At 33.5% G+C, this 15,529-nt stretch overlaps 1 protein-coding gene across 1 annotated transcript; it reads right to left on the bottom strand.

Moving 5' to 3' along the window:
• Positions 1–9,434: 9,434 nt before the first annotated feature.
• On the bottom strand, positions 9,435–14,485 carry LOC107939685 (guanosine nucleotide diphosphate dissociation inhibitor 2). The gene is made up of 14 exons (XM_016873051.2): positions 14,290–14,485; positions 14,087–14,198; positions 13,131–13,193; positions 12,950–13,033; positions 12,763–12,870; positions 12,484–12,656; positions 12,075–12,186; positions 11,904–11,984; positions 11,747–11,809; positions 11,536–11,637; positions 10,957–11,081; positions 9,974–10,184; positions 9,802–9,876; positions 9,435–9,642 (listed from the first exon to the last, which is right to left on the bottom strand). The coding sequence occupies exons 2-14, from the start codon at positions 14,171–14,173 to the stop codon at positions 9,592–9,594; spliced, it is 1,335 nt and encodes a 444-aa protein (XP_016728540.2). The 5' UTR covers positions 14,174–14,198; positions 14,290–14,485; the 3' UTR covers positions 9,435–9,591.
• Positions 14,486–15,529: the final 1,044 nt, after the last annotated feature.

The raw sequence follows: 15,529 nt of genomic DNA, 5'->3' as shown, positions 1-15,529 counted from the left end.
TAAAACATAAAAGAAACATAAGCAACCAAACACTTTTAGATTCTTTAGAGTTGGCTTCATCTAAAACCAAGTTTCATAGAATGTTTTCTTCTCCAATACCCTTGTAAGAAGTCTATTCAGAAAAAATACAGCTGTGCTAGCTGCCTCAACCCAAAACTCCTTAGGTAGGGACTTCTCATGCAACATGCACTTTATCATTTCCATAATGGTATTGTTTTCCCTCTCACTAACTCTATTTTGTTGTAGAAAGTAATGAGCAGTAAGTTTATGCTCTATCCCAACCTCCTCACAGAAAGCATTGAAGCTTTGTGAGTTATATTCAGTCCCATTATTAGATCTGACAACCTGAATCTTACAACCACTTTAATTCTCAACCCATCTCTTATACTTCAAAAACACTTCAGCAACCTAAAATTTTTGCTTCATGAAGTAAATCCAGCACAGTTTGGTAAAATCAAATAAAATTAATGAAATACTTGTTTCTATTCATGAAGGAGTTGCTTGTACACCACACAGATTAGTGTGGATAAGCTGCAACTTCATTTTGGCTCTTCAAGTTGAGTCTTTGAAAGGCAACCTTGTAACGACCCGATACTCAGGGGTGACGGACAGTGAGATTCGAGACTCCATTCCCATAAAATGAAATCATAAATATTTTTATTAAATATTTACGAGGTTAGTTTAGGAGTGATTTAGATTTTGGTTAAGTAAATTCAATGAAATTGGGAGTTGTTAAGGTACAGGGACTAAATCGCATAAGGGCTAAAAGTTGAATTATAATTTTAAAATAAATTAAAGGGGTTAAAGTAGCAATTACACCTAAATTTTAGTTGTAGTGGAAAGTCATTAATGATATGTATATTATATATAGATATATGTGTTGTATATTAAATTAACTTTAATATGTATACATTATAATAATGAATAAAAAATTAATTAAAGTAAAATAAATGAAATGAAAGTCGGGAAAGATGAAATATTTCATGCAAAGTAAAAGAAAGAAAAGAAGAGAAGAGAAGAGTTGGACGACACTTTAGGGATTTCTAACTTTTCAACTTTAATTGGTTAGTCAATTCTTATAATTTTTATATTTCTGGAATCTCGATACTTAGAACTACCTGACCTATGTCAAAATTTTTAGTATTGTTTAATATTTTAGATGTTTTCATAGTTGAATAGTTTAAATACTAATGGTTAAATTGGTAGATTTTTAAGTTAGAAATGAAAAAGGACTAAATAGTGAAGTTAATTGTTGATTTGGAGCAATAGAGACTAAATTGTGAAAATTTCAAATTTAATAGGTATAATTGAAAATAGGGAGCTAAATTTAGCTTAGACTGAAATTAGTATAAATTTTTGAGGTTAAATGTAGAGGTTAAATTTAGTCTTGGTTTAGGGACTAAATTTAAGTTTAAGCAAATATAGTGTAAAATTTGAAATTTTAATGTAAAATTGAATTGAGTAATATTAATGTATTTTAATTGTTTTATTCCGTAGCTAACATCATACCGGAATCCTTGAGTAAAAAGGGAAAAGATAAAATCGACGTCGAATAGCTCAGAATTTACGGTTTGTGTTCTATAATCCAAACTAAGCTATAAATTATTCCATTTTGAATTGTTGCATACAGTAAGCATTTGAGGTGAGTACTTTTGTACTTTAGGATTGAATTGAATTCATACTAGATTGAAATGGATTGATTTTGTATATTATGGATGTATTGATTATATGAATATTGAATTGAGTATAAGTTTATATGTGATGATGTGCATATATGAGAATTGGACATTGGGTGTAATTGAAGGTGAAATGGAACCCTATCAACTATTTTAGGCTAAGTCGGATATAGATGGCATGCCATAGGATAGGAAGAGTTCAGGGATTTCTTCGACCTCGAGTCGATGAGGCACTAAGTGCCAATTTACTTCGATTTAACCGATGAGACACTGGGCGTCAACTTATATAGCGTTGGGCGTAGATATTACTTTGGATTTATCCGATGAGGCACTGGGTGCCAAACTGGTGTGTTGGTTGGATCCATGTATCCGTCCGAGTCCGAGTCGTGTTAATAGGGGAAATTAGATAATTAAATTTATGTGTTTGATATGGATATGGCAAAAATGAGAAATGAACATGATATGAGAAATGAAATATGAAATGATGAAATGAAATGTGAATTGAAAAATGAAATCAAGTATTGATCAAAGAGTTGAATCGTGCCATTGCATGAGTTGAGATTAACAAATGATATTGATATGTACTTGAACATGTGAAATTTTAGTAGATATGAATAAGGAATGAGCAAAAAAATTTATATTATTGATTTGAAACACATATACATAGCTTTACTTGATGCATTTATACATTTTAATTACTTATATCAAGATTATTTGTTCGAATTATAGAATTACCACTGAGTTATACTCAGCGTACGATTTTGTTTTCCGTGCCCAGGTTAGATACTTTTCAACTATCGTCAATTCAGCATCCAACAGCAAATCCCGAGCTCAAGTGTGGTGATATTTCATTTTGTAATGGCGTGTACCTAGAAAGTCTTTGGTTGATAGTGATTTGTTGGTGTAATGTTGTTTTGGTTTAATATGAAATGATCGCCACTTGTATATTTATAATTATAGTTTAGGCAATGTTGGTATGATAGCTTAGCCTAATACTTGGTATATGCTTAGCTTCAAATTTGGTAACTTAAGGAATTGAAAATTAGTTCAACAATGGCAATTGTGGTATGAATAGAAGTTGAAAGGTTGATTGCTTTGCTTGTGTGTTTGATGATATAAATTGTGGTACCAATGAGGGTACATTGGTTAGGCACCTAAGATGGTTGTTTTGGCATGTTTTAAATATGTTTAATTGTGTTTTGGCTAGGTTAAATGGTTGGTATTGGAGTTCCTTAATGCCCAAGCAAATAGGAAATGATAAACTTGAGTTTTAAGGTACATTTAGTTGCACATGTCCTGAGACACGATCTGTCATACGGCCGTGTGACACACACAGGCTGAGACACAGCCATGTGTCTAAAGTCAGAGAGTTACACGGTCGTGTGTTTCAAGTTAGTGAGTTAGTGTCCCAACTTCGAAAGTCACACGGTCTAGGGTTTTTCACACGGCCGTGTGTCCCATATTTTTAGGTATATATGAACTTGCCCTAAACTTTTTAGATTCTTTCAAATTAGCCCCTATTTGTTCTTAGACTACTTCTAGTGTCCCGTAAACTCGTATTTAAAACTATATAGGTGAATTTTATTGTGATTTTGAATGAAATAGAATGAATCATTATTATATCATATAGGACATGATTATGGAATTAATTGTTCTGGTTTGATTAGTAATGCCCGTGACCATAATCTGGCGATGGAGAGGGGTTAGTGGTGTTACAAACCTTGTTTGCACCTCAAGTTCAACTCTTCAGAATTGGTAGCCCAATTGCCATCTCATTCTTCTGCATGAATTGCAGACCTTTTTTGATAAAAGTGCCCTAACCTCTTATGCCACAATTCAGAATCACTAACCTGGCACTTGAATGCCACTTGTTCCTATTCAAGTGGATTCAATGGGAAACTCTTCTTCTGTATCTTGATCCTAAACAATTCATTATCACTAGAGTCAAGGATCAAACACCTTTCCTCTTTAAACATCACCTTGAATCCCTTCTCTACCAATTATCCCACACTCAGCAAGTTTTGATCAATCTCACGTACAAATAAAACATCTAAGATTAACTTAGTTCCAACATAACTCTCTATTGCCATTATGCCTTTTCCTTTCACTTTTAGGTATTCTCCATTTCTTATCCTACTTTTTGACTTCAATAACTTGTCAAGGTCTTTAAAAATTTTCTCATAACAAGTCATGTGATTGGTGCATCTATTATCATCTAACCAACTGACACATGGAGTGCTCGATGAGAAGCAAGAGGCAACAAACAACTAGTCTTTTTTCTTACTTTAACCGCAACATGTGTTCCACCTTGTTGCTGATTTCTTATTTCCTTGCAGAACCTATCAATATGTCTCATTAAGTTGCACCTTCTACACTTCATATATGACCTTTTTCAACACCTAAAATGGGGATGATTCTTCTTTCCATAGTACTTACATAAAGAGTACTTGTTGAAATTTCCAGCATCACTACCTTTTGCACTAGCTTCTAAACCACTATTGCTACTACTCTTCTTTCCCTTCCACTGCTTGTCATTTCATCCTTCACCCTATTGCATCTTAGTATTCAATTCTCATTTTATGCTTCTTTCCTGCCCCATTAACATCCTCTACTCCTACGCTTGTAAAGCAATAATCAACTCCACTATTCTCAATTGAGTTAAGTCCTTAGTGTTCTCCAAAGAAGCAATTATTGCTTCATACTTCTTAGGCATAGAAACTAGTATTTTTTGCATCAACTTACCATTAGAGAGATCAATCCCAATAACCCTTAACTTGTTAGCAATTTCTACCAGCTTGTTTGAGCATTCTTTGATTGACTCAGATTCTTTCATCTGTAGCCTCTTAAATTCTCTGACCAAGTTCAACACATTCATGCTCTTGATCATTTCATCTCCTTGATACTCGGCCTTGAGGTAGTTCCATATCTCCTTTGCTGATCCAAAACTCATAATTTTATTGAATATGACTGGTGAAACAACATAAAGATAAGCCTTTCCCTTAGCCTTTGCCTTCATGGTGGTTCTTTCCTTGTGCAGTTTGATTTGGTTCATAGTTGGATTGTTGTGAAGTGGAGCCACCTTATAGTCTTGCTCGTCAGCTTCCCAATAATCACAGCCCTTTATGTATACTTGCATTCTCATTATCGGAAAAAATTTGATCTGAAAACAGTTTTCTAGCACAACAGAATTTAAAATTTTGAAAAATGACCCGATTTGTGATATTTATAGCAATAAAACTTAGACTAAAGCCGTACCTGTGTTTTCGGATAGACGGATCTTTAACATTTTTCGACTTTCAACCAAATGATCTTCTTTGTTATTCTCGTACCACGAACTGCTTCAAGGGTGGGCTTCAACCAATTGAATCAAAACACAGAATTAGAAAACTTCTTTTCTTTTATGTGGAAATGAAAAATTCTCTTCTCAAATAGAAACCAACATAATGTTTTTAATTTTGAAGAATAACTTTAATAGTTGAGTATAAATTCTCTTTATTTTTTGGTAGAGTAACAATATCTGAAAGTTGTGTAAATAACTCTATTGGTGCCATCTATTTACAGAGAGATAAAGTAGAACACTTGTTGAATTGTAGAAATTTATTTCAAATAGAAAAAAAAACTTCTAGTTAGACTAGATGTAGGGGGCGGCACAACCCTTGGTATTCCTACTAGAGTTGTTGCCCATTCATATTTAATGAGAGGATTTTTGGCTTCTCTCATATCGAATCCAATTACGAGTACTTCTTAGACTTTACGATCCAGTAATTTGTAATCCGATCCAACTCGGTTATGTTTTTCTATTTTTCAAAATAAACTTTAATACCTACATTTAAATAAATAAATTTCTCATCTCAAATTTAGCCCTGGTAAAAAATAACAATTTTACCCCTGGTAAAATTTTTGAGAAAATATATTTAATATTTCACTATTCAACTTGTTGATCATAACCGTATGGTTTATTTTCATTTTCAGGCTTTATAATAGTTCAAAAATATAAACATAATCTCTCGATCTTTTATTAGGTTCCTTGTTTATTTCACATTTCCATTTCCATTTTTATTTTGAGAAAACGACATTCATTTCCAAATGATTTCATTTCTCCATTTCAGAGAAAACCATAAAAATTTCTTAATGTTTTCAATTTCTCCATTTTTATTTATTCTGTTTATTTCGATTCAAACACGCAATTCATTTTTAGTTTCAATGAGCTAGCAGTGAGATTGATTGAACATATGTAATTAGGGCTCAAATAATGTATAATTAAGTTTCAAGTTTTCTCTTATTAATTATAAACTCATTTAGTCACGAAGTCATTTCACTATAGTATCGTAACTAAGCTCTCCCTAATGACATACCATTACGAAAGCAACTCGATCGGTGCTCGTCGAATGACTTTATCATAAGTGTGTTACCCTCATATGATATCCTTAATATTTTGGGATAATATTCGTTCTCCAATATAATCTTATTTTATCTCTTGATAACAATTATATATTCCTTTCATGAAAAGTCATATACTATCAAATAGTAATCAAGTCTTTCATCACAAAGACGAACAACTCGTGACCACATTTACTTTTCATCAATCATCTAATGCTAATGAGAGGATATCATTTACCCATCTCTCGGGCTATGAATTCCACTTTGGTGAATGACACTACATACTGCAAAAGTTATATACCAAACGCAACAGCTTTTGGTTCCTAATTTATTTGAGCACAGGCTTTTACTTACATCAAAATATACGAGTCACGTATACATAGTTGATCATCCACTCAAAATTTAGGTATGACACAATATTAAACGTCACAAGTGAATAAATTCATAAACAGATTCAGGATCTATCCTGCTTGAGTCCAGTCCGATGTGCTGTCAGTCCAGCCAGTCACATCTATGTCTTTATCTTTTGGGAGTCATCCGCTTCGATGCCCAATACAAAACATCTATCTAATTGGACTTGATAAACAACATATTAGTCTTTCAATTGGTTTGCTCATTTTTGGTTACACTAAGGACATTTTTAGGTTTATCTACTACTATAAGTTATCTTTTCGTATTACTATCCGACCATATATTGCCGCTTAGCATTAGGTTAAACATTAGACAACCAATGAGCAACATTTGCTTCCATTTTGCTTTGCGTGCAAAATTCATATAATGACAATTATACAAAGTATATTAATGTAATCAATGAATTTGTTTTATTAACCAATCTGTTCGAAAAAATTTCAGTTGTACCTAGATGAAAATACTATACTTAGGGCACCAGATCCAACACTCACAGCCCATGCTTGATAGTTCTCTCTATCAAGCATAGGTGGGGCTAAGAAAAATAGGTTGTGTGATCCTGGTTCTTCCATTTTTCTGAATTCCTCACAAGTGTATCTCTCACTTTTCTCTCAGGATTCTCACAAGGTTTCTCTCACAAGTCCCTCAAGAAAAAAGAAGCTCTCACTACAAATGTTGTTTCAACATAGAGCTAACTGAAGGCATAGAAACTAATAATGGAGAAGGATGATCAAATTCATTAACCAAGCAATTCTTATATTCATGACTCAAGCTAACAAACTCAACTTCCTACTCCTATTACCAAGCTAACAAACTTAGCTTCCTACTCCTATTAGCAAGCTAAAAATCTCCCTAGAAACTAGGACTTTGACTAAGACTATCTTAATGACAAAAAAGGCTTTGCAGCCCTTAAGACACTAACAGAATCACATATCAAGACAATAAAAAAGATCGTTAGATATGTGAATGACATAGTTGAGCTAGGTATATGGCTTTCAAAGGATAAAAATATGAGTTTGGTTGGTTTCAGCGATGTAGGTTAAGCAGGCAATATAGATGATAAAAAGAACACTATGAGTGAATGTTTTTATAGGCTCAAACTTGGTGCATAGGCTCAAACTTGGTGCCTTGATATAACATGATATTGACTTCAGTTTTTCTATCCAGATGATGTAGAATATATTGGTGTTGAAAGTCGTTGAGCTGAACATCTTTGAATAAGTTAGATATTGGAGGACTTTGACATAGCACTACCAGTTACAACTACTTATTGTCACAACATTATTTTATTAATAAACTTTTATGCTAAGAGAAAAAAAAATGTGCATGTGACCTTAGATGCCATTTGGTAAAATCCTATCTTCTATCAAGTAGCATCAATATAACTTAGAATAAATTTCTAAGACATAGTAGTCGGATATTTTGTTTTATCCTTTATATCATACAATATGGGAAGAAGAAAGAAAAGAAAGAAGAAAAGGGAAGAGAAGAAAAAGAACAGCTATATTTTTTTTACCAATATAACTATTGGAGGGTGAAATAAGTAATGAAAAATAGTTCTTGATATCACTTCTAACCACCCCTCAACAAAAATTAAGTGTCAATATTTAAAAAAGATAGGATGAATTATACTCAAAGTTACTAAACTATTAATAAAATTATGTTCTGGTCACTCAATTTCAAAAAATTACAAAATAGTGATTAAACTATTCGAGAGTTTTCATTTTAATCATTAAACTATTCAAAAGTTTTTATTTAAGTCATTAGGTTGTTAAGTTTTTTTTTTTTAAATCCAACTAATGAGCTCTAAGAAATGATTCGATAATCATACAATTGATCAATACTTATCAAGAAGTAAAAAAAAAAAAAACCTTAGATCTTAGTTGATTTGATTATTAGTGTTGAAGATCAAGAAAGAAAGTTGTTTGAATTTTAATTCACATATTCTAACATTCAAAATTGTTTCATAAAAAAATTGAATTGTAAAAGAAAAATTGAGGGTTTTTGATTGGTGTATGTAATGCAAACAAAAATCTACTAATAATTCAATAGCTAAAACATAAATCTATTAATAGTTTAATGACCTTAAATGTAATTTACCCATACCATAAAATTATACAATTTTAAGTAACAATTTATTGATTAATCGTTCATATCAAATGAAAACTAACAGAAACCATACTAATATATTTATTTTTTAAAATGAGTGAAAAGTACCCAAAATATTCTCAAGAAACACTTCAGTTGGTGAAAGTAGCAGCAACGGGGCTGAGGACAACAAAGCGGTCAGAATATTAATTGTGTCATAAAACCGAAGTAAAACTAACGCAATTTTACACATTTCACCATTAATATTTTAATAATTAAACAGTTATATTACATAATTTATCAAATTTTAAATAAATAAATTTTTATCTAAAATTTTTAACTATTAAATAATTATTAATATAATTTTTTATTTAATATGATAAAGATGTCAAAATAATTCAAAATTTGACATGATAATTTCAATTTTGTCAATTAAATTAGTAAGCTCAACCTTTAAATTATTAAAATACTAATCATAAAAAAATTACGAAAATATATAAAATTGAACCAATTTTGTACCAATATAAATGAATTCCACCACTAACGGTATATATATCAAATAATATAATGCTCTACTACCAGTATATCAAATGTAATGCTGGAGTATGAAGTTAGTGAACTCCTCCACTACCAGTCTCAAATAATATAATGTTGGAATATGGTGTTACTGCCCTGCTTGCTAGAAACCAAACTGTTCTCAGAATTCTACCTTAAACCAAAGGTCTGTTTCTCTACAATAAAGCACCCATCCATTCAAATGCAATTGCAAATGCTACAATGGCTTCCTGTCATGAATGACACCCGAGCAAGCAGGCAGCAAGTCGTCATTTAAAATAGGCTTAGCAGAGACGTTTTCATGTATTTCATCTAAAAACACAGAGCTCCAACAAACGTTTAAATATCATCAAATCATTAAATATAGTGTCTTGAGTAGTAAAAAAAACATGGTGTAATAGATATAAATCCCACCAGCAACATTCAACACTGTTAAGAAGCTTAAACAAGCACAAGCATTGGCAAATACCATGCTTCAGGGTAATTATTCTTCAGCAGCACTAGCAGCACTCAAATCCACACTGAGGTCAAGAACCTGCTCAAAAATATTTGATTGACTTGGCATTAGTCTAGAAACTCCAAGTCCAGAAACTGTCCAGATTGAATGAAATCTAAACAATTAATTTTTTAAATGGGACTAAATAGATTGGTCATAGACAGGAAACAATGACAACCAAAATGAACCAAAGCTTACCTTTCCAGTTATCATGGTATACATGTTAAGTACATCACTGACAGTTGATTCAAAATGTGTTGTAGCATCATAACTCTGTCAAAGATAACCAGATAGCGATTAGCATTCAGTCACAATTATTCTGAGCAGAAAGAAAATAGACCACTTAAACAAACTAGAACTAAAGACTCACTGTTGATATGAAACAATTGTCAAGAGAAGGTTCGTTGACTGGTTCATATCTGTCATAGATATCAAAGAATATCTCATCAACGGGACCTAGAAGGTCAATTCCAGGCTTTAGTTCACTCTCAGGGTGATCTGTCTCGGCCTCTGTTGAAACAAATGCAATGAATTTGCCCTTTGGAGCAACATTGTGAGAATATGAACAACAGAAGACATACCTGCTCAGACACACAACAATCCTAAAATTAGATTAAAAACAAAAGCGCAGCAAAAAGAAATCATGATCAGAGCAATGAGAGATCTTCAACTTCTCGAGGCCCGTCCCTCAAATTGCCCCAAGTTAAGTTTACAAATATAAGCCTTTCATTTTTTTCATGGTTTAGTCTATCAGAAGGTGCTTGTGAAGTGTTTGGATGTACAGCAACACTGGGTATAAAGTAAGCAGGCCATCTCACAATGTTTATATTACCAACGCACTTCATGAAATATACCCTCTTGAAACTTCATTTTTCCCCGCAAGAAAACATTTCCAATTTTCCATAGACTTCAAATCAAATTTCTCTCAGAAGATCATACTTCCAGAACATTATCAGAAGCTCAGCTCCAAAACAACAAACCTAAAGTTGAATTATTCCTGACCTTCTTCTTGGAATATTAAATCCAAAGAACAGTTCCCAAAGCAAACAAGGGAAAAACAGCAGCTATAAATCCTTGTAATTAAAACATCTAACAATAAAATTTGTTTTCTGGGTCCAATCCTAGGAAATAAGCCCAAAACAATGAAGAAAAGAAACAAATGTTCTCTTTATTTGTTCCAAGAGCCTTATGAAGGGACACTATAACAGAATCAAGGATACCAGGGACAAGAATGTGCCGGATATAAATCCGTGCAATCAAATGAAAACATTCATAAATGGTAATCTTTGAGACCCACCCATATTTGACTTTAAATATAGTTTCCTATTAAGAAAAAATCCAATAAGAACTTACATATCCGATTTACGACCCAACTGCTTTTGTGGCAGGATAATCTGCACAGAATGAGAATCATTGGTGTTTGGAATTGGGTGACTCATAATAGCAATTGCCCTAGCAACCTTGCCGATCTTCCTAACCTGTTCAAGTAGACACAAATTCATGAGAATCATTAGATAGCCAACTTCTACCTCATTTTTACTAGTCCAGAAATAAGCCACTACAGAATTAGATTTTGCAATCATTTCCATAAATGCATAGCATCTAGGTTTGATTTGATTCAAAATAAGACAGTGAAAACAGAAGAATTTTGTCTTGCTAAAAGCATTCCTGAAAAATGGTGATTACAAGCCAATTTCATTTATCTGGGCCAAGTTTTATGGAAATCTCATCCTTCTCATAGGAAGAGGATATCCAAGATCAACTGCAACTAAGAAAAGGTTCAGCATGAAAATGAAATGTTTTGAGTGTTAACCCGTTGAGAACGTTTTTTCTTCAACATTCTTTAAAATATATGGAGGTGAAGAACTTCATAAGACCATGGGTCCGATTGAGATAATGCTTAAGTAAAGAAAAAGCATAGTATGGTACTACCTTGTTTGGCAAGTAGGAAGGGTCGCAAACAACTTTCTTACACCTGGCAGTTTCACCTTCAGATGTGACACCACAAACTTTGCCTTCATCGTCATACTCCACCTGGAAATACACAATGACGCAAATATAAAGTATCCCATCCACAGAAATTTCATGAAAACCATCAATAGCATGAAGAGAGATTAAACATCTAACAACCAATGCTACATACCTTGCACTCGGGTTTATTCAACATATATGTTCCACCATAAACAGCACTAAGCCGTGCAAAAGCCTGAGATATTTCAGAAAAATATAACAAGTTCACACTATACTACATAGCAGTTGAAATAAACTTGAGAGAGAATGTGCGTGTGTGTGATAAGAACCTGAGGCAGCTCGCCTAATCCATACAGTGGATATATGTATGGAGATCCACCTTGAAAACGGGCAAGAGACTCCGCATAAAGCTATAAAATAACAGAGAACTAATTTAGGCCATAACTAATAATGCTGAAATTTCAATCAAGCATAAACCACAAACTCAAGGCACCACTCACCTTCATCCTTTTTACAGTATCCAATGCAGGTTCATCCAGGTAGCGGTCATCTCTGTGAAGTGCCAATGCATGACCAATGAAGTCCACAGTGTTATCATCAAGCCCATATTTCCTGTCAAAAAGAGTAAAACCTTCAGACATGCAAGATGGCTTAGGTTGCTCTATTATCTAAGGGTTAGTGCCAAGCAGATAAGGGCAGCAGCAGTCCAGAAAAGATGCAGGTCCAAATGAAAAATGGGAAGGGGAAAAAATACGATTGGATATCTCTACTCCAAACCAAAAGAGTGCCTAATTAAAAGGAGAGAAAACATATGAAAATATCTTAGGTTTTGTGAGTGCATACTAGCCCACCATACCCAAAGACAGGAACAGACAGAGGAGACTAGATAAAGTGGAAAAAGGCCCTTACGCAATTAGTGCCCTAGTTGACACCCTTGTCAAGTCCATTCCCTCGTGAGTTTTAGAATCCTTTGCATCATAATCTTGAACATATATGAAGAACTTCCGTGCACGACGCTTCTCAAATATTCCCATAAGTGGAGACTTGAGTGCCTCCATGTCAGTCGCTGGCACCTTATGAACCTATTACAATGGGTAGAAACCAAAAAAAATAGAGGGTAATTGTCAAAATATATAATTTTGAAGCCCAAACAGAGACAAACTGAAATGCCCAAAGGAGGTATTCTACCTTCCCTTTATTGAAAACATAGCTACCATCCACAGCTTTGAAGTAAAGATACTTTGTAACATCCGTATGAATAAGAACACGCACAAGAGTGCCATTTGCCATCATAAACTAGCGCAAACAATAACAAAATGTTAGCATATTGGATGCAAAAGAAGAAAAGCAGCATAAAGTTAAGGGGACAAATCACCTTAGGGACCATGTCCACATTATAATCTCTGCTAGAGCCCAAATGAGCAGGAGGCTTATCATTTCCTCTAAACTTCTTCCAGAGCTACCAACCAATAATTTGAAGACGTTAATCAATAAATAGAAAATGGAAAACAAACGAAAGGATTAGCTAAGAATTTGGGCTTTGCAGAAAATGGAACCTGAATGAGGTTGAGTGATGTAGACTCTCCTCCATAGTAATCATTCCTATCCATATGCAGAACCTAGAAGCAAGATGAACAATACCAAATCAAATAAAAAAAACAAAATAATATAATAAAAATATATAGCATCATTTTGTAAAGAATGTTGTTTCAGAAAGAAAGAAACAAGAGACTTTTTCTAATTCGGAATCAACTTCATAGGATAAACAAGTTGCATTTTAAAGGCATTTACAGAACAAAGCTTATCTAGAAGACTTGCTTTACCTTGGTATAAACATTGTCAAGAATTCTACAGTTAAAAAGCCAGGCAAGGTTAGTCATGTAAGCAATTGAGGATGGTTAGAACGTAAATGATACAAAGATTTTAATCGAACTGTCAAAGCAGCTGTGGTAACCATCTTCCAGAACATGAGTTCCGATTATTAATTATAAAAGCAGGATCATACGAACCAATTTTTCACATTTGACATGGGGCATGTCAATAGTTGGCATCCCGTGATTAGATTAAATTGGTTTTTTTTCCAGTATAATTGCATCACTGCAGCTACCGTTTAGGCGTTTACTAAAGGACTAAAGATTTTAGGGGGAATAAATCCTATTTGCAGCAAAGTAGTGAAAATTAAACATATCCTTGCCTTAATCAAAGGCGCCTAGAGAACTAACGTTGCGGGAAAAGGATGAGGAGAGAAACGGGAAGACAGGCATAGGCCCGCGTGCTATTTGCCTTAATTGAAGGAAACGAGATCCAACAGATCCTTACACAAATCTAAGGTGCATAACCAAAGGCAACGAGATCCAACAGATCCTTGCACATATCTTAGATGCACCCAGATCAAGCAGATCCTTACACAAATCTGAGATGTATTCATCAAGATCTAGGACCAGAATAAGGAAAAGAAGATTGGAAACATTTGTTTGCAGAAGGTAAACATCAAGAAAAAGATAAAGAAGACCTTGAGTCCGTCAACAGAAAGAAGACCGCTGAGGATGCATTCCTTGAGACCAGTTCCTAGAACTATGACATCGTACTCTTCATCCATGGCTGGCTACGAGCTGCTTCTAGTGCTGTTCCAAATGATCAGCAAAGCCAGTGAGGAGTCAGCACTACTAGGGTTTGATCAATTAATTCATATTATTACTATACACTTTAAAGTACCTGGGTAGTAGACTAGTAGTAGTTGTTTGTAAGTTTTCCTTTTCAGGTGTTGATTGATCAGATTCAGAGACGAAAAGAGATAAGCTTTCGCTTCAACGACGAGGTGAGGTCAATGAAGAAGTTGGATGGAAATCGGTTATATACGTCAAATATGTAGTCCTTCGGTGTTCTAGAATAAATTTCTTAGGTAAACTACAGTAGAGTAAATTATTAATAAGTTTATATTTAAAAATTAGTTAAATTATAACAATTCTCATTTTTGTTTATTTTAGGTTATATTTAATTATTTATATTTAAAATATTACGATTTAATTCCTTTAATTATTATATTGTAATATTTTAGTCATTGAAATTAACGTTATAATGATAAGTTGACGTGGCTAATTAAATTATTATTTCAAACAAAAATTTTCAGTTAAATTATATAATTGGTTCTTATATTTTTTTCATTTTGAGCAATTTATTTTTTTTCTTTTATGTTCTTTTAACTTTCTTTTTCTTTTTCATTCTCTTCTACTTCTCCCACTGTTTTCCTATTTTCTCCATTTCTTTTAACGTATTAGGAAGTCGAATTGGCAGTGAAAAAAAAAAGCAGGAAGTCAAAAGCCATCATTGCCTATAACTAAAACCCATACCATATGCCAACTATCAAAACCCTCCACCACCACCCGTCATCTTCATTTCATCCACTAACACATCCACCACTACCATGGCCTCATCCATAGCAAATCCAACAATATCATCCCCTCACCAAATAAACTCATGTTCAAATCAATCAAAAATCCAAGTAAACAACAATTAATAAGTCCTGAAAAAATACATAGAGACAAATATTAGACTTGCAACGAAGAAAAATAGTGTAAATAAAGCGAGAGAAATGGAGAAAAATAGAGTGGTTAGATTTAGGTCAAGGGGTTCGAGTACTCCGACAACTTTCTTATTGATCCTAACAATTAAGAAGGAGGTATTGGTGAGGAGAACATATTAGAAAATTGAGTTGATCTAATGGCTGGTGATGGAAATTCGATCTTGGGTAGTCCAAAAGTTGGGGATTGCTTTAGATGTTTTCGAGAGGAGATCATGGTAGTGGTGAAGTGTTAGTGGATGAAATGAAGATAATGGGTGGTGGTGGAAGGTTTTAACACTTAGTAGATGGCATGGGTTTTATGGGTTTTGGTTATAAGCAATGATGGCTTTTGACTTCCTGCTTCTTTTTTCATTGTCAATTTAACTTCTTAAT

This window comes from Gossypium hirsutum, chromosome A01 (genome assembly GCF_007990345.1).
Source record: "Gossypium hirsutum isolate 1008001.06 chromosome A01, Gossypium_hirsutum_v2.1, whole genome shotgun sequence".
NCBI lineage: Eukaryota > Viridiplantae > Streptophyta > Magnoliopsida > Malvales > Malvaceae > Gossypium > Gossypium hirsutum.
This window is presented reverse-complemented; position numbering and strand designations above follow the sequence as displayed.